Genomic DNA, 24,596 nt, shown 5'->3' with positions numbered 1-24,596 from the left:
AGGACCAGCTGGTTTCATTGAACACTGATTAAAAGAATCATTCCATTTTCAGAAAAGTTAAAATTGGGGATAAGAAGGAACACCATGCATGTTATAGTTGATGAAGCTTGCTAAATTATAGGTTGCCTAAATACATATTATTTCACAAGGTAATGACTCTTTTTTTTTTGTATGTGACAAATTCTTTGAAAAACTTCCCAGTTTCATTTCTGCTGATCTAGCTTAAACCTGTCTCTTAATCAGGAAACACAGATCTAGAAACGTCAACTTTCTTGTTCCAAATTTCGTCAAGTGAGCTAGAAATAACCAAAATTAGAGTAGTGGTTTCCAACCACTCAATACCTTCTCATGGGGGAAAAAGAACCTTCATGAATTTAAGTATATACACTATAAGTGACTGTCATATTTTCATTTGGAAATGCTTGCTCTTTTATGTGATTGTAAGAGGCATTCTTGTTGTGAATTTTTTTACCCCCATCCCAATTTATGTACTTGGTAAAATAAAAATTTAGCAAACCTAAATTTACTTCCCTCAATTAAAAAAATGTACGTGCAAAAATATGAGAATTAATAGGCCAGAGGGCTTCAAGACAGTGTTGTTTAAAAAAAAAAAAAACAACTTTTTATTGTACTAGGATATAGCTGATTAACAAAAAAATATTGTGATAGTTTCAGGTATTCTTTGCAGTAGACATTTCTCCCTAGTTAAGTCCCATGGCTGTTTCTTGCTGGAGAAAGGACCTCTTCAGCTATTTATCTCACCTTCTAAAGAACACCTCCCTTGCTTTCTCAACTCAAAATATGAAACCACTTTTTAAAAATTTCAAATAATTGGATTATCAAAAAAGAAATGCTACATATATGAATAATCAACCTGTCTATAAATAAGACTACTATCTTTTTTTTTTTTAATTGTTCTAGCTTTGGGTTCTGTGATTCCTCATAAGTGAAAGTGAAGTCGCTCAGTCATGTCCGACTCTTTGCGACCCCATGGCCTGTAGCCTACCAGGCTTCTCCGTCCATGGGATTTTGCAGGCAAGAGTACTGGAGTGGGTTACCGTTTCCTTCTCTAGGAGATCTTCCCGACCCAGGGGTTGAACCCGGGTCTCCTGCATTGTAGGCAGACCTTTACCATCAATTATAAAATGATTTAGTTCTCTAACCTGTTTCAGTGAAGTGTTTTCTGAAGCAAGATACTCATACATGTGTCCACAACCTACCCGACCAATAGCAGTAGAAGGAAAAATGCAAGAATTAACATAGTTTATCCACAGCTCAGCTGCCTTTGCCTTTCCTAGCACCACAACACAGTTCACTATTAGTCTGGTACTGTAGCCCCTTATTTTTATGAAGAAAGGATTTTATTCAGTAGCTTGAAAATAATCTACAAAGTGGTGTTCCATGTGAGAGTAATATATTTCAGAATGCATGGATTGTTATGATTAATGGCGGGACCCTGGCATTTTGTAGACAAATGTTAATACGGTAACGTTTGGGTATCACCTTTTGCGATTTTTCAAGGTGGCATACTTGTTTGTTAATGCATCCCGTGTCCAGCCATTGCATTACGCCAGCACTGGTGACAGTGCCACCTTGTCAGGCTGGAAAGACCGTCTCAGACTCAGTAAGGAAGCACTTTATCACAGGGAGTAAAAAAATGGAAATGAGCTACTACCTGTGGGCTCAAATTAAGTGAGCCTCAAGAATGTAGAAGCAGCAGCTACTCTTGCTGTTCCTTCTAATGCAGCGGTGTGGACCTTTAGATCTCATGCTCTGTTCATACCGCAGATATGTATTGGGCACCTAATATGTGGAATGCATTGGGTGCTTATTCTGATTATCCTAAGATATCAAAGACGAATGTACTTCTATTGTGCCTACAAAAAGCCTCGGGGAAGACACATGTACGGAATTGTCTGTAATAGAAGGAAGCAGTGGTACATCCTGCTGTAGAGGTAGAGATAAAATGTGCCAAGATTTCAGAGAAAGGGGAAATAGCTGTTTTAACTGAAGAACTAGGAGGGTATTCATAAAAGAAAAGGAAGTGGTTAGGAACCCTGATAAGTGGTTAGGATTTGAACATATGGAACCAGGTTGAAGTTGTTCCAGAAAGAAAACTGCACAAACCAGAAACAGGAGAGGGAAATTCTGGGATATGTATTGCAAAAGGGATTCTCACTAGAAATGCAGGATCCGGGAAGGGGAGTAATGGATAGAAGGAAGTGCTGGCGTAGCATAGCAGTGAGTTATGTTCAAGACTGAAGATTTGGGGGTTTAGTCTCCGGGCATAAGGGTGATTCCCAAGGTTTTGTAAATGTAGGAATACCTGTTTGTAACAGCACATCAAGACAGTTCATTGGGAGTTTATGCAGTTGTTGGATTGAGGAGGACTGTAGCCTGGGGTTCAGAGAATGGCTGAGGGTTCTTGGTGGAGTCCTTAGGAATGCATTAAAAGGAAGAACTGCCACCATAGTCAGGGGAATGATCATGGGATGATGGCTAGGAGAAGTGCCAGGGATGCAGTATGGAGTAAGTATTGACCATTCCTTGAACATAAGGGGAAAAGAGATGGGAAAGCGTCAAATACTTTGACATTGACATTTTAAGGAAATAAAAAAGGGTGGGTTTGATTGATAAGACAAAGATTCTTATTTGAGCCACCTTGAATTTGAAATGCTGGCAAGGGTCAAAACTAAATATCCCAAGAATGATTTGCAATGCACATTGGAAATGAAGATAAAAATAAAGCCAGAGCTAGAATTTTACTTATTTGGGAATAATGTGAATATGAACAATAGTTAAAGTGCTTTTTTGTTTTGAGAGACATTCACCAGCAGGAACAGGAATAGTATTACATGGGAGAAGGTCAGGAACAGATCCAGAGAGTATACCTACTTGATAGAAGGGGAAAGGAAATCTTCCCCTCTCCTCTGGAGGAAAAAAAACAAACACTCAGGAGGGGTCAGAAGCTGCAGAGGTGAAGGGGGCCAGGGACCAAAGGGTGGCGTAGGTGGGATCACAATAGCTGGATCAGGCTAGCAGAGTTCATTTTGCTTGCACATGATCTTGCCTTCAAAAGAAGGAAAAATCACTTAACTATAGATCAGATGTCTGTTTCCAGAGGAGTGTTCGTTAAATCTTTATTAAGGAGTTTCCTGATATCACTTGCTTCTGCTAGAGAATTTCTAATTTATTAGAGTTTCTAATTCTCTAGCAGAACATGTAAATCAGTGTCCTGCTGCTTACTCCCCTGGGAAGAGCCCTGTCTCGCAAACATATGGCTGGTCTTTCCAGGAATCCTCTAGAAGCTTGAAGGGACATGATAGGTTTGGACATTTCTTTCCCCCAGTAAGGCAATGTTGCAGAGCAGTGGGTCCATCAAACACTTCTTTCTGCAATGGACCATCTACTGTAGATCAGGGATTCCTAATGTGAAGCCAGCAAATACCCTGGCCAGCAAATATAATGTTCTGTTCCCCATGCATGCATTTCTTGAGATGATTTACCCTTCACCAGATTCTTAAAAGTATCTCTTTTCTTAAAAAGATAAGAAGCGCTGTGATAGATCATGCAGTATTGCACAATGATGCGAGTTCCTTGAAGACAAGAGCTGGTCCTTATAAATTTTGGTATCTTCCTGATACCTCTGTCAGTCTTGGCTGAATGACTGGGTAATGGTGCTGCATTCAGTGGGCCAGCACTAATGATAAAATTCTCATTTTGTCTCTACAATCTCTTGCTTGACTTAACAATTATACAAGCCTAGGGAACATATTTTCTAATAATTTTCTAGTGTCCTGTACTAGTATAACTTTTAGCATAAAATGAGTGCTTCAAACATACACACTGTCTCATTTCTTTCTTTAATAAGTGTGCAGAGTAGGGATTGGCACCTTCATGTAATGGATGAGGAGGCTGAGACACAGAATGTGCGTGACTTGTCATAAGCCATATGTCATATGTCAGCTATGATTATTATTATCTCATGGTACATACGTTAGTCCTGGAGAAGGGAATGTCTATCCACTCCAGTCTTCTTGCCTGGAGAATTCCACGGACAGAGGAGCCTGGTGGGAGGAGAATTGGGACACGACTGAGCAACCAACACACACACATTCATATACATTAGTAAACAAAAATGTCTACAAATGAAATAGATTTGGCCATATTTCCTGAAATATTTATTGGTTGGCAATAGGTTTTGCTTTTATATGAATGAAGGCTTTTTATTAGCTTAAAATATAACACTCATGTTAAATGCAGTCATTTCCCAATAGTTGTGTTATTGAATGGCAGACTACTATCATATAGTGACTTTAATTTTTTGGTCTTGTACTAGATAACATTAAATGAAAACAATGTGTCTTTGCTGGGTAGAGTGAAGATGGCACATCAGATAGCAGTATGGTGTCGTGATGCAGAGCATGGGCTTTTGAACCCCATTTGGATTTCAGACTTCCCCTAAATACCATTATATCTTAAGTATTAAATACCAGCCATGTTTTAAGTTCTCTTTCAGCTTAAGAGAGTACGTGCTAAATTTCTTCCATCTGAAACTAGAGAGAAAACTCATATCTTCTACTTTGATTTTCCCTGGAGAGGACGGAGGAAAAGAGACTGCCACAGCAGCTTCTGTGGTGGCTGAAGTCCGTGGACCAACAGGGCAGCTGTGCCCTGGCATCTGGCTTCTGCCTGGATGCTGTTTCCACGGCAGACTCTGTTCTGCAACCATGTGCTTCATCTCCCACCAGTAGCCATTCTCAGCCTCCTCACTGTATGGGTTGCGAGAGTTCATATTTACATATGGGCTAAACGTTATCTTCCTAAACAAGCAAGAGTTATTCAAACCTTACTACAAAGTGTGTGGGCTTCCCTGGTAGCTCAGCTGGTAAAGAATCTGTTTGCAATGAAGAAGACTCCAGTTCAGTTCCTGCCTCGGGAAGAGCCCCTGGAGAAGGGATAAACTACCCACTCCAGTATTCATGAGGTTCCCTGGTGGCTCAGATGGTAAAGAATCCGCCTGCAATATGGGATACCCAGGTTCTGATCCCTGGGTTGGGAAGATCCCCTGGAGGAGGGCATGGCAGCCCACTCCAATATTCTTGCCTGGAGAATTCCATGGACAGAGGAACCTGGCAGGCTACAATCCGTGGGGTCGCAAAGAATCAGACACCACACACACATACACACACACACAAAGTGTGTGTGGGGATGGGTGCGGGGGTGTGGGAAAGGGTGCAGGGGTGAGGTTTGGAACTTCTCAGACAAAAAACTCATACCTGAAACTTAACCCTAAAATGTGAAGGATTTGCAAAATGACTAGGCAAAGTTCTCTGAAATTGATCAGAAATATTACAGGACTGGCTAAGGCACTCTGACTCATAAACCTGTAGGAAGCAGGCTGCTCTTAGATTAAATGTGTGTTCACTCTGTAACTGAGAAATGCGGGCTGTTTTGCATCATACTAATTAAAATACAATTTTCCAAATGTGTTTGCTCACTACCACTTTACTTGTTGTTTTAATAATCATTTGTTTTTTTAAAAAAATTTCAAGAACAAGGAAGCTACTTAATTGTTTGAACAGGCAGTTTACTTGCAGGTGCCTACAGCAACAGACAAAGTGTCAGAATACAGGGAGAGAGGGAATCCTGTTTCCAGTGTGTGCCAGTCAGGCTCTTTGTGGGGAGACAGGGCATGTGGGATACTAGTTGCCAAGAGGCAGCAATATCACTCTAAGATATCTGGGCACTGACACTGCTTTCTCTTCCCAAGAGAAAGTGGTTCAAGGACCAGATGAGCTTGATACTTTGAATAGTTATTTAAATAGAATCACTAGTTTAGTGGTGTAAGCTTAAATGGTCCCATAAGCCTGAGTATGAAAGCATAGTGTTGCTAGAGCGAGGCTCCTCCCTGCACGGAGATGGGCATCAAGGACAGCAGCCTCCTAGGAACTGATGCCTAAGGAAAACCACACAGAATCTGCCAAATCTGCTTTTTCTCAGGGTTACGACTTCCTATGGGTTCAGCAACTTGGGCTGACTAAACTCCTGGCCGGTGTGTGTCTGATATCTCCCCTCTAGTTGGTAACCCAGTTGGTGCATTAACTTCATGTGAAATTGTTAGTCGCTCAGTCATGTCTGATTCTCTGTGACCTCATGGACTGCCAGGGGGAGTAGTAGCCCCAGTAGCCCTCCAGGGTTCTTGTCCATGGGGATTCTCCAGGCAAGAATGCTGGAGTGGGTAGCGATTCCCTTCTCCAGGGGATCTTCCCAATCCAGGGACTGAGCCCTGGTCTGCTGCATTGCAGGCAGGAGCCATCAAACTGTAGTAAATGGGTAAAGGGGCATTTGAAAATGCCTAACTTCAGCACCTGATCTTAAACCCTGTAAATATTTTTTGGTTTTCACTTGAGTTGTCCTGGGCCTACATGTTTTAGTGTTAGCTAGAATAAACTGTTTCAAAGCCATGACCAAAATATATATGATGAAAGTGGTAGTCGCTCAGTCATGCCTGACCCTGCAACCCCATGGATTGTAGCCAGCCAGGCTCCTCTGTCCATGGAATTCTCCAGGCAGCAATCCTGGAGTAGGTTGCCATTTCCTTCTCCAGGGGGTCTTCACAACCCTGAGATCAGATCTGGGTCTCTTGCATTGCAGGCAGATTCTTTACCATCCGAGCAACCAAAGAAGCCTCATATATGATGAGGCTGTGAAAACTGATAAATTAGCCTCACCACACATTATTAAATATGTATCTATATATACTTAACCTCATGAAGATGGGACCAGGGCTATCTTGTTCCTGGGAGTATCCTCAGTATTCAGCAGCATTATTTGCTCATTTGACTTTTAATTGATTAACAGGATCTTCCAACAAATCCCTTAATGAGTTTTTGTTATAGAGACAATAACACTGCATGTGTTTAAAAACTTTTGGTTTGCTTTATAGCTTTCCCAAGAAATTATTTTTATTATTATTTTATGGTTCCATTTCTCTGAGATAATAATTGATATGTAAATTATTCTTCTCCAGGCTTGAGATTATTCCAGCATGGCTTTTCTTGGACTCTTCTCTTTGCTGGTTCTGCAAAGTTTGACTTTAGGGACCACTTTCACTGATGAAACCATTGCTGAGTTGTCAGTGAATATGTATAACCATCTTCGAGCCACTGGGGAGGATGAAAATATTCTCTTCTCTCCATTGAGCGTCACCCTTGCAATGGGAATGTTGGAACTTGGGGCCCAAGGGTCTACCCTGAAAGAAATCCGTCACTCAATGGGATATGACAGCCTGAAAAATGGTAAGTGTGCTTAGGTTTGATTTCTCGAAATAGTTTGACTTTAGCTTTCAACTCAATTGTGTCGTCTATATCTGAGGCAGCAGTATTTACACAGGGTAAGAAAGTGGTCTCACTAAGATGGTATGAGTAAGACAAGCATTAGGAAACCCAAGAAAGTTCTTTTTCTTAGCAGCATCCCTGGCTGAGTTAATCTAAGGAAATGATATCTTTCTTATTATTGTTATTTAAATAAACTTCACTGTGATTAACAAAAACAAACATGGTTCTTGCTCTGATGGCATTTCCAATTTAGAGAGGCATAAATTAATCAATTATCACATAAATAAATGATAAATTACAACTGTTAGAAGTGCTTTAAAGAAAAAATTCTCTAAATATCAGAAATTTTTATTTAAAATCAACTATATCTTCATTGTTCAACTAGAAACCATGAATTTTTTTTGGAATGTTGTATAATACTATCATGAAAATCTTTTATATTGGAGAAAATTTCTAGCCAAAATGTATTTTGTAATCATTTTGCTATGATGTACAATTTCTATTTAATATTTCTAGTATACATAAGGATTAACTCATTAAAAAGTTGAGAAGTAATACAATTTCGACTGGATTTTCTATTTATAAAGCTAAAAAGTTTACTGAAAGTAAAATTTAAAGGAATATTTTGATTTTTAAACTAGATAATAAAAATTAATTCATATTTCTGATAATATAAGACTAATTTAAAGTAACCTAAGTACTTTGAAAGAAAACAACCCAAATATCTCTACTTTATAGATAATCAATAAAAAAAATAACAATAATATCAGTAATAAAACTGCAAAAGTTAATTTGAACATCTAGAAACAGCACAAATCTTGCAACTTCCTCACCATGTCAGTGTGGGGAAGAAGCCAGTGCTTTTTCTTTGGGCCTGTTCTCTTAATCCTCCTTGCTGTATTTTCATGCTCCTCCACTCTCCAGGATCTTTCACTGTGTTTATTCCCCTAATAAACTTATCCTTTGTCATTTTGCAGGTGAAGAATTTTCCTTCTTAAAGGATCTTTCTCACATGGTAACTGCTGAAGAGAGCCAGTATGTGATGAAAATTGCCAATTCCCTCTTTGTGCAAAATGGATTTCATATCAGTGAAGAGTTTTTGCAAATGATAAAGAAGTATTTTAATGCAGAAGTCAATCATGTGGACTTCAGTCAAAATGTAGCTGTGGCCAACTATATCAATAAGTGGGTGGGGAATAACACAAACAGTAAGTCATTTGGCTCCTTTCTTTCTCTAATGGCTTAGTTTGAACTTTCTTTTACTTCTTCCATTATTTGTCCCTTTGTTCCTTTTACATTTTGAATGTTAGATTGCATTTAGTTGAGTATCTACTAATTATTTTATATAGATTACAACCGATTTTAGAAACCTTATTCATGAATAAACATTGGAGAAAGATGTTAAATCTTTAGACATATATAGAATATTGGCACTGATAAATTAATATGAGATGTGTGTCTCCAGTTGGTGAGTTTCATCTGAATAGTAGTAGTCTTATTACTGTATAGAATTTTACTAGAGCTGACTATTTCATAAGTTAGATGCTATTTAGAATGACAGTTGATGACTTAACAGTGTGATTAAAATAGAATAAGAGAGTTTAAAGATATTTGTTGACTTTTAAACCACAGAATTTAATTGGCAATTAAAAAATTATACAGGATTCCTTTTAAAAAGAGAAGCCCATTTTAAGCCAAATAAATGGAGAGGTATTAGAAAAAGATGCATTTGTTTTAATTTTTATTTATATATCTTATTATCCAAATGTATTCAAGCTCTCCAAATGTTTCATGTTACCATTTTATTTTCCAATTTTACAAACAAAATAATTGAAATTGGAATTAAAAAAAAATAAGACCAAACTGAAAGTAGATTACTTTGGCTGTTCATTAAATTAATTAACTCATGTAGTCAAGACTCCAAAATTAATATTAGTCTAATACATATAATGCTGGAACAACAACAACAAAAGACCCTGATCATATACTCTTTGTCCCTTAATCCCCAAAATGCTGACTTAAAAAAAAAAAAGTGCTGACTAATAAAATGAGAGAATGCCAAGCGAATGTTAGTTCTGTGTTTTCTAACTATGAGATTAAAATGTAACATAAAAGAAACACAACTGTGTTTTAACATTCAAAGACCAAGTTAAGAATAATAATTCACCTGCATCAGACTGAATTATTGAAAGCTGTTTAATTCCAAACTCCCCTTAAACAATTTCAGCCATCACCAAAGTCCCAATGTCTTTCACAATAGATTTAGATAGGAACATTTAAATGATGGGAAATAAGATATCATGAGTTAAACTGACTTTTACACATCTGTTGTCACTCACTCAGAAGCAGTTGTTATATTTGGTAAAAAGATATCCAGAGTACATGAAGAAAACGTTTGAATTGGATGACATTTAAATTACATACATTGTACAAGAGTAAACTCAGAAATGTTTGTTGAATGCTTACTCTGTGTTGGGGGGCTTTCCATTAGTGGTAAAGAATCTGCCTGCGAATGCAGGAGACTGGGTTCTATCCATGGGTTGGGAAGATCCCCCGGAAAAGGGAATGGCAACCCACTCCAGTATTTTTGTCTGAAAAATTCTATGGACAGAGGAGCATGGCAGGCTATAGTCCACAGTGTCACAAAGTCAGACACGACTGAGCTACTGAGCACATACACGCTCTTCGTTGAGTTTTACATTTATCATTGCAACTAGGAAGTAGGGAAGCCTGAGATTCTGTTGTATGTGGTTCTGTAGTTTGTGCAAATGTCAGAGTGCTACTAGTGTATTTTAGGTGGTGTGGGTGTTTTAGATGCCCTTCGTGTGTAAGTGTGTGTATGTGTGTGTGTATAACATTTTTTGCTTTGAAAGTTAGGTACTTTTAATTTTTATTGTAAATATCACAATGGTATAAAGTTCTTAATCACTCTGTCAGATGATAGTTTGACAGTCTTTTGATATTCTTTCATCTTTTGATTTAATATGAATTTTCATCCGTTTGTCTTTGCCTGAATAGGTCTGTTGAAAGATTTGGTATCCCCAAGGGATTTTGATGCTGTCACTCATCTGGCCCTCATCAATGCTGTCTATTTCAAGGGGAGCTGGAAGTCACAATTCAGACCTGAAAATACCAGAACTTTTTCCTTCACTAAAGATGATGAAAGTGAAGTTCAAATTCCAATGATGTACCAACAAGGAGAATTTTATTATGGTAAGACATTTTGGCTTTTTTTCTCTCTTCTTACAGTATATCAACAAATTTCTAAGAAAAAACATGAAATATTCATTATTCAGATTTCTTGTCAATCTGATTTGCGCTGCAATTCAATTTTCTTGGCCCCATTTTCAAAGACTTTTGATTAGATCCTGAGTGAATATTATATGTTGTGACAGTTTTCCAATATGTTTAGTTTATAAAGTTGATTACAGATACAGAGTGGCTTTATTCATGTGAAAATATCTGACCTTGTATAAGAATGTTCTGAGTTCCTCCAGAAAGCCTTTCACTTTGGGGTAGCTTTCAGTGAACCATATGTTCTACCCAGGTCTTGATTTGTACACCCCATCACTTCTTGAACTATAAGCATCCTTTTAAAATTTGGCTTTCAGACTTGTGTATGTATGTGTGTGTGCACTCCGTTGCTCAGTCATGTCTGACCCTTTGAGACCCCATGAACTCTAGCCCACCACGCTCCTCTGTTCACGGGATTTCCCATGCCAGAATACTAGAGTGGGTTGCCATTTCCACTCCAGGGGATCTTCCTGACCCAGGGATTGAACCCATGTCTCTTGCATCTGCTGTGCTGGCGGGCAGATTCTTTACCACTGTGCCACTTGGGAAGCCCATAAATATGCATGGTCAGTCATAATTATTCATAGTTTCACTTACTGAGAGTCTATAATTTGTGATACAGGTCAGCATCTTTGACATTATTTTCAGGGATATTTTGTTGGACTTTTCAGAAGTTTAGGGTGCTAATCCTCTCTACATACCATGCTGAACTGTGATAATTTATTGTCTTAAACAGAAATGCAAGTAAGCTAAGTATATGTTAGAACAAATATTTTATTCTATGCAAAGGTACATTATAAAAGTAAAAGATTACAATCACAGTTAATTAAATTAACAGAATATGAACGGAAAATATCCATTTATTTAATGTGGATATTTGAATATTTAATATAAATATCTAAAATATTTAATGTGATGGCTAAAGGATGTCAGTTAAATGAAAATATTCAGAGCAAAAACATTACCTTTGTTTTGAAAATGAGGCAAATTTTAAACTAGTGGCAGGGCTATTTATTTTAAAGACTATATTATTATTATTAGTGAAAGCCTGGTCAATTTAGCTAAATTCATAGAACACTAAACCAATTAACTAATTATCTAATTTGGAGATTTTAATCACCATAAATGCTCTAGATTTCATGTTGGCTGTGCTACCTTGGCCTCAAAACTTTTAGCTGTGGTAATAATAGAGTAGGCTTCCCTGGTGGACAATCCCTGGGTTGGGAAGATCCCCTGGAGAAGTGAATGGCAACCCACTCCAGTGAATGGCAACCCATTCTTGCCTGGAGAATTTTATAGACAGAGGAGCCTGGCGGGCTAGAATCTATGGAGTCAGAAAGAGTTGGACACGACTGAGCAAGAGTACCGGGTATTACATGGTCAGTTTTTCCCTTCTTAGAAATCAGGTGGATACTGGTAAATGGATTCACATCCAACTTGGATCCAGAGCTTTATTTTTCTAATCATGACTTTTCATTTTTTTAATGATATCCTTAAAATATATTCATTTGGGGTATCTCACTTAAAAATAAAATGTAAGTCTAGAGAACATGGTATGACACATGTGAAACAATTCTGGAGATCCTAAAATTAATTTGGGAGGACTGAGGGATCACTTGAATTTCAGGGCCTACTTTAAAATAGTCTTCTTCTCAGATGCCTGAATTTTTTATATCCTATACATTATCTTGGAAGAAAGTTATAACAAATTTAAACATTTTATTCAAGCCTTGATGGGGGCCTTTTATCTCCTTTCTGTCCTTTTTAGGGGAATTTAGTGACGGCTCCAATGAAGCTGGTGGCATCTACCAAGTGCTGGAGATACCATATGAGGGAGATGCCATAAGTATGATGCTGGTATTGTCCAGACAGGAAGTTCCACTGGCCACGCTGGAGCCATTGGTTAAGGCACAGCTGATTGAAGAGTGGGCAAGCTCTGTGAAGAAGCAGAAGGTGGAAGTGTACCTGCCCAGGTGAGAGACGCCTATATAACTCCTGATATCGTGGGCTGAGGGTACCAATGAGGGTTCTGACTCAGAGGAGCCCTTGTCACTGCTTTTGAATTTTGTCTGGTGTTGCTCTTCTCTTCCTCCTTTTCTTCTCTTCCTCCTTCTTCATCTTTTTACAAAGTATTCTTTCACACTCATTCAGTTCTTCCCAGAGACACAGGCTGACTCATTGATTCATTCAGTACTACTTATCAAGACCAAGTTTCAGATATGAGTCAATATCCTTAGCTTAATTTTAGAAGATTTTTCAATAGATTGTCTCTGAATATCATTTGCATTGACAGTCTTCTGGTAGTTCATTAATATTTGAAGTGTATAATAGCTGAGGGAAAATAACTTTCTACTTTGTTGGAAGTGCAAGCAAGTCATGTTTTAGGTGTTAAGATGCAATCGTAAATAAGCAGGAAGAAGCTTAAAATTCTCCCTGTGGCTGAAAGAATAAAAGCTATGCAGGGCCTAGATATTCTGACTACCATCCACTTCCTCAGCCCTATCTCTGGCCCCTCACCATATCATATCCTTTGTGGTGGGTACTCTCTGTGTGCTTGTAGCTATACCTCAGTCATCCTGCCTCTTTATACCTCTAGGTCTCTATGTACATTTTTGCATTAGCCTAAAATGCCCTCTTGGAGTCTGCCAGGTATTGTTCACTTGGCCTTCAGGTTACAACTCTGGCACCAGTTCTTCTAGAACCAGGTGATGGAGCCAATGACCCTCACTTTGCCTCATGTGTGCGCCTCCCAGTTATGACAATTCATTTATGTTACTGTGCATGTTTGCTAAGTCACTTCAGTCATGTCCAACTCTCTGTGACCCTATGGACTGTAGCCCACCAGGCTCCTCTGTCCATGGGATTGTCCAAGCAGAATACCCGAGTGGGTTGCCATGCCCTCCTCCAGGGGGTCTTCCCGACCCAAGGATTGAACCCACATCTGTCTCTTACATTGGCAGATGGGTTCTTTACCACTAGCACCACCTGGGAAGTCTCAAATTACCACCCCATAGCAGAAATTAAATTTTTTGTAGGTCTTGCTTTTTTTTTTTGTAAATTCTTTTAAAGTCAGTTCTCTCTCCCATCCTAGAAACAGAATAAGTGTTTGCAAAAATCAAATCCAACTGAAGATATTATTCTTCCCTGAATACCTTAAAACCTAATAGGGGAGCTAGACCAGTAAACACAAACAACAAATTTATAAACATAATGTGTAAATTCTAGGCTAGAAAACAAGACACAGATAAACAGCCAATAAGCATACACATGTGTATATGTGGAGTACAGTTCCAATATTCATTCCATATTAAGAAAAATTTTAAAATATGATTAATATGAATACTGAAGGATGATAAATAAAATATTAGTATTAAAGTTGAATTACTAAAGTTCATTGTGCATGCATGCATGCTAAGTCGCTTCAGTCATGTCCAACTCTTTGCAACGCCCCCCTCCCCATCAGATTCCTCTGTCCATGGGATTCTCCAGACAAGAATACTAAAACTCATTAACTCATTCATATTTATTCCTTTAATAACATTAGGAATTATCATTTGAAAGTTGCATTTTATATAAATACTTATTTTTCCAAAACTTTAGCTGATGTTTGTTTATGTTAATGAAAGACTGTTTGAAACTATATACATTTTTAGCTAGAACTATATATGCACTTTATTTTAAAGTTGTATATTCATAATATATAGCTATATATTTCTTAGTCTACATATGAAAGTTAAGGTAATCATAGCCCCAGTTTTTTTCTTTCTGACTAAGGTACTTAACTTGTGTAACTTCCCATGATAATACATTTCTGTAGAAAGATTTCTATTCTCAAGGCGAGATAGCCAATGAATATCTAACAAACAAAGCCAAGGGTTTTTATAATAGGTGATCATTTACATCTGTTATTTAGTACATGAGGGCTTCCCTGATGGCTCATTGGTAAAGAATCTGCCTGCCAATGCAGAAGACGTGGGTTCATTAACTGGGTTGCAAAGATCCCCTGGAGAAGGAAATGGTAACCCACTCCAGAATTGTTATCTGGGAAATCCCATAGGCAGAGGAACTTGACAGGCTATGGTCCATGGGGTTGCAAAAGTGTAGGACACAACTGAACAATGACAGCAATTTAATATATGAACCAGGTATCTTAACTCTAAAGGAACCATTTACTATTAATCTTTAAATAACTAAATCTGATTTAAACTCTTATCTACTGACCTTTTATGATTAATTTTGTCTTTTTCCTTGTATTTTATAAGGAATTCTTTTTGATGATATCAGAAATTCAGTACAGAATTAATGCATCTCTTACTAAATTCTATGAATTAACTGTAGCATTTCCTCAAATGTTTAATTCTATGAGGATGCAAAGTTATTTAGTATTTTAAAAGAATTCTAAATGAATGCTTAATAAGTATCATATATTGTAATTCAACCGTATTCACTAGAAAATGTGGCCTCCAGGTCCCGTCCACTGAGAAATTGAATGTGGCAGCAGAAGAAAATTAAATTTTCATTTTCTAAGAGATACTCTTCAATTATGAAATAGTTTAGCTTGCTTGCTTGCTCATATTAATGCCTGCTACTAAACTAGGCACAGTTAATTACCATGTATCCATTTTGCCAGAAGTTCTATGAATTCTCCTTCTGCATGGCTAATGCACAGAGTGGGAGGCTAAATAGCTACATAAGATAAATTGGGTTTCCTTTTTTAAGAGATTGACTGTTTTCAAATGCCAGTGTGTCAGTAATAATCAATGGGAACCATCCACCCCTCCGTTTTACAGCTTTAGGACCCAGCAGATGTTCATTGAGGGTAATGATTTATGGGACTTAATTTTAGCAAAGGTAAAATTTTCTAATAGTTGTGTTCCAGCTTTACTCAAGCGTCTGTCTTAAAGGGTTTATGTAGTTTGTTTGTTTGTTTGTTTTTTCACATGGAGACATTAAGAATTGAACTTAGTATTTCTGAATTTGCCCACATTCTGGTCCTATCTGACAGGTAGTTACTTTCTATTATATCAGATTTTATACAAATTGACTTAAAATGCTTTCCTTAAGAGGCATAGGGTGTTTGGGGGTTGGGGGAGTGTAGAAGAGGCAGTTACTTCTGTATTGTTATTTTTTTTCCCCCTGAACAATAAATCCTACAGGAATCAGGTGCTGAATTGAAATTACGTTTTTATCCAAAATACAAGAATCTGTTCAGAAGAGGGTAAGATTTCTATCTCTATGTGATATTACCAAATCCAGTGAAATACCACAAGGTTTATACATAGGCATACATACATCTCTAAGATTTAAATGAGATTGCCAAATATTCTTCCAATTTATCCATGTTAGAAATTATAGTTTGGCTACTATATGAAATATATATTATTTGTATATGCATAATATATGTAAAATATTTAAAAAGCACTGTGGAATAATGCCTGCCCTAAAGTAAGGGTCGTGTAATTATTATCTATTATTACTATTGTTTATTTCTAAGTCTTAGTATTTATCTTTTGTTAATCTATCTTTATACATACTTTTCTCTAAGTAGGATTTTTAAAACCTGATTCTAATGAAATTGCTGTCTTCATTGTATATTTTTACTTTTCTGATTTTACTGATACAGTTTAGGTATAAAAAGATTTTTCTAACATCAGAATCAAATCTCTACGTGGAATGCAGATGGACTGGCTGTAGTATCTTTCCACTCTAACCTTTGTAGTCTCAGATTTTTCATTTGTGATCAGAGTGCTAGAAATCAAAGGATAAGTGGTTCTCTGTTTTGTAGTGAGAACCCATCCTGCTACTTTGAAATGCTTGTCTACTAATAAAGCACTTCAATTTCATGACTTAAAAGAAAACCGGTACATAAGCCATCTGATTTTGTTCTTTAACATGAATGCTTTTATTAGATTTTTCTACAAAAGGTTTGATTGATTCTTACACATATTTTTTTTACAAATGTCCTTATATGTAATATATATTTGTTCTTTTCTAACACTTGCTTCACATAATCTCCAATGTTTCTGCCCTCCACATACCTCTTTAATTTATTCAGATATAATAGAAAGTTGCAAATACAAGATTACATCAAATGCCTTTACAAAAACAGCCATGCCTTATGGTTTCAAAAAAGCAGTGTTGTGGGTTTTTATTTTTAAAATCAGTGGGTGAAATGTAAAATCTTCCTGTAGCTTGTTTGTCTGTTTTTAAAGAAGCCATTGTTGGAATTACAGTGATTAGTGGTGGGGGGACTTTTCAGTTGGGAAGATCTCAGCTCATATCTTTATTCTGCCACCTATTAGCTGTGTGATTAGGGCAAGTTGCTTAGTTTTGTTGAACTTCAGTTTGTTCTTCTGTGGAACAGAGATAATAATACCTATCTCATAGGACTGTGTGAGATTATCACAGGGATGATTAAATGAGATAGTAAGCATAAAAGAATTTACACAGTGCCTAGGATATGGTGGCACTGGAGCTAATGGTAAAAACCTCTCCTGCCAGTGCAGGAGATGTGAGAGACGTGGGTTTGATCCCTAAGTAGGGAAGATCCCCTGGAGAAGGAAGTGAAAACCCACCCCAGTACTCTTGCCTGGAAAACGCCATAGAGAGAAGAGCCTGGTGAGCTACAGTCTGTAGGGTCACAAAAAATCGGAAATGACTAAAGCGACTTAGCACTGGGACTTGGTAAATATTCAGTGTAAATGTTACACATAACTGCAATACAGTAAGTATTGTTAACAGTATCTGCCCTTTATTTCATGCCTCCTACATGATAGCATTGCCCTAAGCCATTTGGAAACCTTATTTCATCTCCTCAATGATGCTGTGAAGTAAACATTATTATTGCCATTTTCTGCATCCCAAAATTGAGGCTCAGAATTTAGGGAACTTGCCCAAAATCAATCTCTATAAAATACCATCTTCATCTGAACAGCCTCAGAAGTGTGAAACAAATGAAGCTGGTTTTAAGAAGTAAAAAGGATTCCTTACTGACACCTTCCTTCACGTCCCTATTTTAGGCGGATCAGGATATACATACTAACTGGATCATATCTCAGCTCTGCCACTTATTAGCTATGATCCAAGGTGGAGCGCCCCTGGTGGCTCAGCGGTAAAGAATCTGCAATGCAGAAGACCTTGGTTTGATCCCTGGATCAAGAAGATCCCCTGGAGAAGGAAATGGCAACCCACGCCAGTATTCTTGCCTGGGAAATTCCATGGACAGAGGAGCTGGGTGGTCTACAGTCCATGGGGTTCCAAAGAGTCAGATACGACTTAGTGACTAAACCACCACCATCACCACTTAATCAAGTTATTTCATTTCTCTGCCCCCTCAGTTTCCTATAGTATTAACTGAAGATAATAATACCTACCTCAAAGGGCTGTAGTGATATTTAAATTAATCTGTTTTTATTGATCTGTTTTATACTGTTGGAAAAGTTTCTATTGTATAATAAGCTCCATCTGTGACCAATAAATAAACCAACAAATAAATAAATGACAAAGCACACACAGAAAACACTAGAAAATTTCACTTAAGTCATTGAATATATTCTCCAGTATATTTTCCTACTCACCCCGCTTTTTTATTTTCACAGTCACTATCTCCTTTTTATGCTATCAAAGTAAACAATGTTTAAGTGCAAGTTGAACTGTTGGATATAGACAACATTTACTACTTAGTTTAACATCTTTGCTATACATTTACTCATCTGTTGGTTTTCTCCTGATCATTCCTCTTGTTTATAACAATCATTCTCTGTCATTCTTCTTAAAACCAGAAAATCAGAAATGATGCTAATATAACGTTTAGTGACTATTACAGACTTAGCTTTTTAAGGACACAGCCCATTGCCTAAAAACTTATATTTATGATCTGTTTTGATTATAAGGCAACGTATTTCCTAAAAAGGAAATATTTAGTACTAACCAGCTGTTTTCACTTTTTATAAAAAATTAATAAAAAGCCTTTGCTTTTAAAAACTGTAGTTGCTTATTAATACAGTCATGTTTCGTCCATATTTTTCACTGGAAATATGGGTGATCCAATTCATTGATTTGGAAGAGATTCCATATTAAGACCAACATGGCTTCCTATTTATTAATGTAATACTATTCTGTTATGTTATTCTTTTTATTACTCCCTCTTTTTACAATAATAATCAAATGCTACATGCAGTCAAAAGTCAGTTTTAGCATAATATATCCTCTATAAAATATACTTTTAAAAAATCAACGTATCTAACATTTTATTCTTGCCCCAGGTAACAATATGCTGTAACTAAGTACTTCTTCCCTTCTATGTTCTCCAGGTTCACAGTGGAACAGGAAATTGATTTAAAAGAAGTTTTGAAGGCTCTTGGAGTAACTGAAGTTTTCATCAAAAATGCAAATCTGACAGCCTTGTCTGGTAGGAAATAAACATCAATTAAATAAAAAATATTCCAAAAAGCTTTTTTGTAATGATGGTGGTGAAGCCTCTGTTTATTACAGAGTTCTGAGGTAAAATATATTTATCAATTGCCAGATAAATATAGCAAATATATTTAACTTCTATAAGAAAATTATATTTACAGTCATAACATTAAATTTATATTATTCTAATTCGTGTCTTATCTTTGACAGTAGATTATATTCTCCAGAAGACCTGTCTTATACATCTTTGAATTCCCCATAACATCTGACAAAATGCCTTGTAGACAGATAATCAATAGATGTGTTGATTGAATATCTCAATATATCTGGTTATAATAAATCATATAGGAAAGAAAGAAGGAAGAAAGGATAACTGAGTACCCACTGTGAGAACTAGATGTTTTAAGAACACCTGAGAGATGATGTAAATATTTTCCTGCTGCTGCTGCTAAGTCGCTTCAGTCGTGTCCAATTCTCTGTGACCCCATAGACGGCAGCCCACCAGGCTCCCCCCGCTGGGATTCTCCAGGCAAGAACACTGGAGTGGGTTGCCATTTCCTTCTCCAATGCAGGAAAGTGAAAAGTGAAAGTGAGGTCGCTCAGTCGTGTCCGACTCTTTGCGACCCCATGGACGGCAGCCCACCAGGCTCCCCCGTCCCTGGGATTCTCCAGGCAAGAACACTGGAGTGGGTTGCCATTTCCTTCTCCAATGCAGGAAAGTGAAAAGTGAAAGTGAAGTCGCTCAGTCGTGTCTGACTCTTCGTGACCCCATGGACCGCAGCCTACCAGGCTCGTCCATCCATGGGATTTTCCAGACAAGAGTCCTAGAGTGGGTTGCCATTGCCTTCTCCAAAATATTGTACTAAGTCATCAATAAAAAGCAGTGGTTTTGAAGAAATAACTTCAAAATATACTTGGCATACTGGCTGTTGAGTAATTTATTTTAAATATCCCACAGGAAAACGACCAAGTTAAATTATTTGATTTCCTAATTTGATCAGGATAAAAATATTAACATATTAGTAATAGTAATGTTAAGGTACTTAGAAATGTAAAATTTTTTGGAAATACTTTAAAGCAGCCAACTGCAAGACACTTGTGAGTATAAGTCTAGTTAGACAAGATAATTATTTTCCATTATTTCTATAGAACATGGGAAATAATCCTTTTTCTGATGAGATAAAGACAGATACATACCAAGAAAAAAGATACTGAATGTCTAGGGCTTCTTTATATGCAATTTATTGAATCAAAGTCTCCAACTATAGAGAGAGTAGAGGTGATAAAAAAAAAAATTCTTTAGCCTTTCATGTGTTTATAAGAAAGAATTTAGATTTTTCTCTCCTGAAGCAGCAACCTATAGAAAAATGAAGCTGACTAAATAATAGCTTCTCAACCTGGAATGTGAAGGCTCATGGACTGAATTTAGAAAAGTGGATGCCTCCACCCCTGAAATTGCATTTGGGGTGCGTGTGTGTGTGTGTGTGTGTGTGTGTGTGTGCAAGAGAGAGAGAGACAGGGCAAAGATAGGAGGTGCATAGCTTTCAAGAATTTCTCAAGGAGTCTACAATGAAAAAAGGCTTTGTCTTCCCAGGTTTTGGCTTGGGAAGATTGTTTTCTAACCAGCATTCAGCTTCTAGCAATGAGATGGTACTGATGTATTCGATACCACAGCTTCTACCCGTCATTTAGACAACTTACATCCCAAAACACTTATGGAACTTTTCTACATGTCTACTATATAAATGTTCCTGTCCTCATGAAAGAAGTGAATGTTCCCTGAGGAAAGGCCCTCATATCTCACATCCAGGCTCCTAGGGCTCTGAACTTTTGAGTAGGGTTGTCAAGAAGATAGGACTGGTGGAGATTCAGAAGGTAATGGGTACATTGTACTTGAGTCGGAAATATATTCATGGTTCGAACATAGGATAATTTAAAGTTCTTACGCTTCTTTCCTTAGGAATTCAGAGAATCTGTCTGCTATACTGGCCAAATTCCAACCGGATAATTATATTTTGCTTTCTTACCATGGCTCTATTTTCAGTTTGATTAGAGATTCCTCACTGTCTCACCCAAACATCTAGGCAGTTATTTCACACACACAGAATATTTGCTGCTTTTCAGTCCTGAGGAAGTATCACTGTAGTGGCAAATCAATTATTGTGATCAGTGTGGCTTAAATTTTTTCACATATCTGGAAGGTTTATAAGGTAATATTTAATTGCCTTTACTGTCAGAGACAGTAGAGCACAAATGTACATATTAGTGGAGATTTGAAATCACACTAGTCTCTTTCTGAGTTCAAATAGTCTATAGTGGAAAGTCTCTGCTCTTTGAACAGAACTCTATCAGCGTTGAATTTGTCTGGGCATCCTGCTCTCAGAGGCATTCCCAGTACCTGACCCAGGGCTGACACATAGTTGGTACACAGTAGACATCTGCTAGGGCTTCTCTGGTGCATTGCAGGAAATGTAGGAGATGCGAGTTCAATCCCTGGATTGGGACGATCCCCTGGAGGAGGGCATAGCAACCCACTCCAATATTCCTGCCTGAAGAATCCCATGGACAGGGGACCCTGGTGGGCTGCAGTGCATAGGGTCACAAATAGTTGAACACAACTGAATCGATTGGGCATGCACGAACATCTGCTAGAGGATAAACCAAGGGAGAGAAGGGGAGAATAGGTTTATCTGGGGCCACCTTGTCTGTTATATTTCTTGGATCATTTAACTCCTTAAAATATCAGTAAGAAACCCAGGATTGGCCTCAAACACTACCCAATTCAGATTTTCAGAATAACTGATCTAAGGTTAACTTCTCAGGCTTTCAGTGAGAATTCCTTGATTCTTAAATTTCTAGTTTTGCCAGAGTCTTAGAAATCCTGGCATACCAGCCACCCCAATGAATATATTCTTCATTCTCTTTCTCTTTCCCTCTCTCTCTCACAAATATACACATTACCTTATAAATCATTCATTCAGAAACCTTCTAGTGACACAACTATAAAACTTGCTTCTCCATTCCTCTAAATTCAATAGCATTTATTCCCTGCATCATTTTGGGGGCACCATATGCTCTGTCTTATGTGGTTGGTGTCCTTTTCACATGTATCCTTCTTTTCCCCAAATAACATGAAAACCTTGCTGATTGAAATGTTTATGACGCTTAGTAATCCTCACAAGTACCCAGGAAAATTTATAAACATGTATTTGGTTATTACTTTCTGCTTTAATGAAAATTTCATGGTGTTTAAGTTATACAAATCAATTATATTCAGTGCCACGTCTACTCCTTTCACTTAACAACCCTTAGTAAGCAGAGAGGGTGAGCAAAGGACAAGGTCATAAAAATGAAGAAATGATTACGATGGTATACCTGCTCTGAAGAAACACGCAGACTTGTGAGGGGAGAGACATAAACAGCTGGATTTCATAAAAGGAAGAGTGACCAAAATGTTTTTTTGCAGAGTAGTTCTTTTTTTAAAAATGATTTTATTTATTTATTTAATTTTGTCTGTGCTGGGTCTTTATTGCAGCTTGCGGGCTTTTCTCTAGCTGCAGGGAGCAGGGGCTGGTCTCTAGTGGTGGTGCACGGGCTGCTCATCGCAGTGCCTTCTCTTGTTGCAGACCATGGGCTCTAGGGTGCGCAGGCTTCAGTGGTTGTAGTTCCCGGACTCTGGAGCACAGGCTCAACAGCTGTGGCTCATGGGCTTAGCTACTCCATGGCACATGGGGTCTTCCGGGATCAGGTTTCGAACTCCTGTCTCCTGCACTGGCAGGGGGATGCTTAACCACTGACCCACCAGAGAAGCCCCAGGCTGTAGCTTTTAAGGTATGCAAGTCCATGCAGCCCTGCGGGCCCACAATTACAAACACTGCTGACCTGCAGACCAGATCTCCATGTGTCCCTGGGTGAGAGTTTGCAAAAATCAGGGCTTCAGGGGAGTGAATAATTTCTTTCTGGGGAGGAACCAGCAAGTTGTGGCAAGGCCCAGGGAGAGCTGAAGGAGGGTGTCTTCCTGCCTACACTCCCTGTGAGCGCCTCTGTAGCCTGTACATGGAAACACACCTGCAGCCTGTCCCTCAGGGTGAAGCTCCAGGATGAGGCAGTGAGCCTTTTTCATAGGCAGATGGGGATGGTTTTAATTTACTGTCTATGCAGTACCCTGGGGGTAGGAGCCTCACAGAACTGCCTCTCTGATTGTTACAGTTTGGGGGCGGGGGCCCAGAAATGCAAACCCCTCTGGCCACAAGGGCCAGGCAATTAAGGGGCATCCCTGCAGGGACTGTGCTCGCTCCCCGGCTTTAGTGATGCAGGTGAAGATCACTGGGGGAAGGGCACACCCCTGCCTTTAGAAAGATTGGGGACGAGTGCTGGGAATGGGGCACACCCGAGACTTCAGCAAGACTGAGCCTGTGCAAGCCAGGCAGAGGGAGAAAGCAAATGCAGCACTCATCCATGCCACTCTCCAGCTGCTGCCTTTGTGCTGAATCCTGGAACAAGCGAGACCGTGTCATTTAAAAGCAGTGTCTCAAGTCTCCCCAGCCCCTGGGTCCTCTGGACGTAAGCCCCTTAGGTTTCCAAAGCCAGGTATTTGGGAATCTTATCTCTGCAGTGCAGGTTCCTAGGATTGGGTGAGTGGCTCTGGACCAGAAATCCCTCCCTACCAGGGTGTGTGATTTTTGGTGAGACTGACCCTCTGCCTCTCCTACCTGTCTCCATGAGGCCCTTTGACTCATTGTGGCCCCTCCCGTTGGTCAACTGCTTATTAACTCTTTTCTAGCAGTCATTGTTCCATACATAGCAGTAGGTTTGGTGTCTGTGAAAGGAGAGTTCAGGATTTTGCTCCATCACCATCTTAGACCACCTCCTCGTATGTATTTAAGCTTTTAAATGAGCAGAACATTATGAATATCTTAGAAAATGATAGCAGAGGTTGCCTCAAGGACAGAGGCCACTAGGTGAGAGAGGGCTTTTCACTTCATAGGCCACTGTATTTGGTTTGGAAATTTACCTTGTGTATGTATGACTTCTTTAATACTCTTTGCTAAAGAATCCACCTGCTAAAGTAGGAGATGTAAGAGACACAGGTTTAATTCCTGCATCAGGAAGATCCCTTAGAGAAGGAAATGGCAGCTCACTCCAGTATTCTTGCCCGGAAAATTCCATGGACAAAGGAGCCTGGAAGGCTGCAGTCTTTGGGGCCAAAGGATCAGACATGACTGGGTACACACGCACACATTTAAAAACTAAGAAAATCTTTTTAAAGTAACATTATTAGCAGAATTTATAAATTTGAAAGCACCCAGAAACAATTCAGTAGTGTTGGGATGCTGTTACATTTTTAAATCGTGTAATGAAAATTTTATCTTCTTCAAAAATAGTAAATGTGATTTAGCAGTGAACAACAGCATCAACAAAATACCTTGCTTCACATTCTCTTGCTTCTGGAAAAACTGAGTGACTCGAGAGTCCTTTGCTAAGACCCCTTGAATCCACTCTTTCATTTTCTGTTCCATGGCATCTACTTTCATTTCAGACTCTCAT

The 24,596-nt window shown here is 38.4% G+C and overlaps 1 protein-coding gene across 2 annotated transcripts in view; it reads left to right on the top strand.

Moving 5' to 3' along the window:
* SERPINI1 (serpin family I member 1) overlaps positions 1-24,596 on the top strand; it is a 74,619-nt gene that overhangs the window by 37,792 nt on the left and 12,231 nt on the right. For both annotated transcript variants that reach the window (XM_065942653.1, XM_065942651.1), the window contains exons 2-6: positions 7,034-7,301; positions 8,318-8,548; positions 10,359-10,553; positions 12,403-12,607; positions 18,947-19,044. In XM_065942653.1, the coding sequence (XP_065798725.1) occupies positions 7,052-7,301; positions 8,318-8,548; positions 10,359-10,553; positions 12,403-12,607; positions 18,947-19,044 (979 nt within the window). In that variant the 5' untranslated portion in view covers positions 7,034-7,051. The remainder of the gene's footprint in view (positions 1-7,033; positions 7,302-8,317; positions 8,549-10,358; positions 10,554-12,402; positions 12,608-18,946; positions 19,045-24,596) is intronic.

This window comes from Muntiacus reevesi, chromosome 8, assembly GCF_963930625.1.
Source record: "Muntiacus reevesi chromosome 8, mMunRee1.1, whole genome shotgun sequence".
Lineage (NCBI taxonomy): Eukaryota > Metazoa > Chordata > Mammalia > Artiodactyla > Cervidae > Muntiacus > Muntiacus reevesi.
Note: the sequence above shows the minus strand (reverse complement) of the source record. Positions and strands in the feature narration are given on the sequence as shown.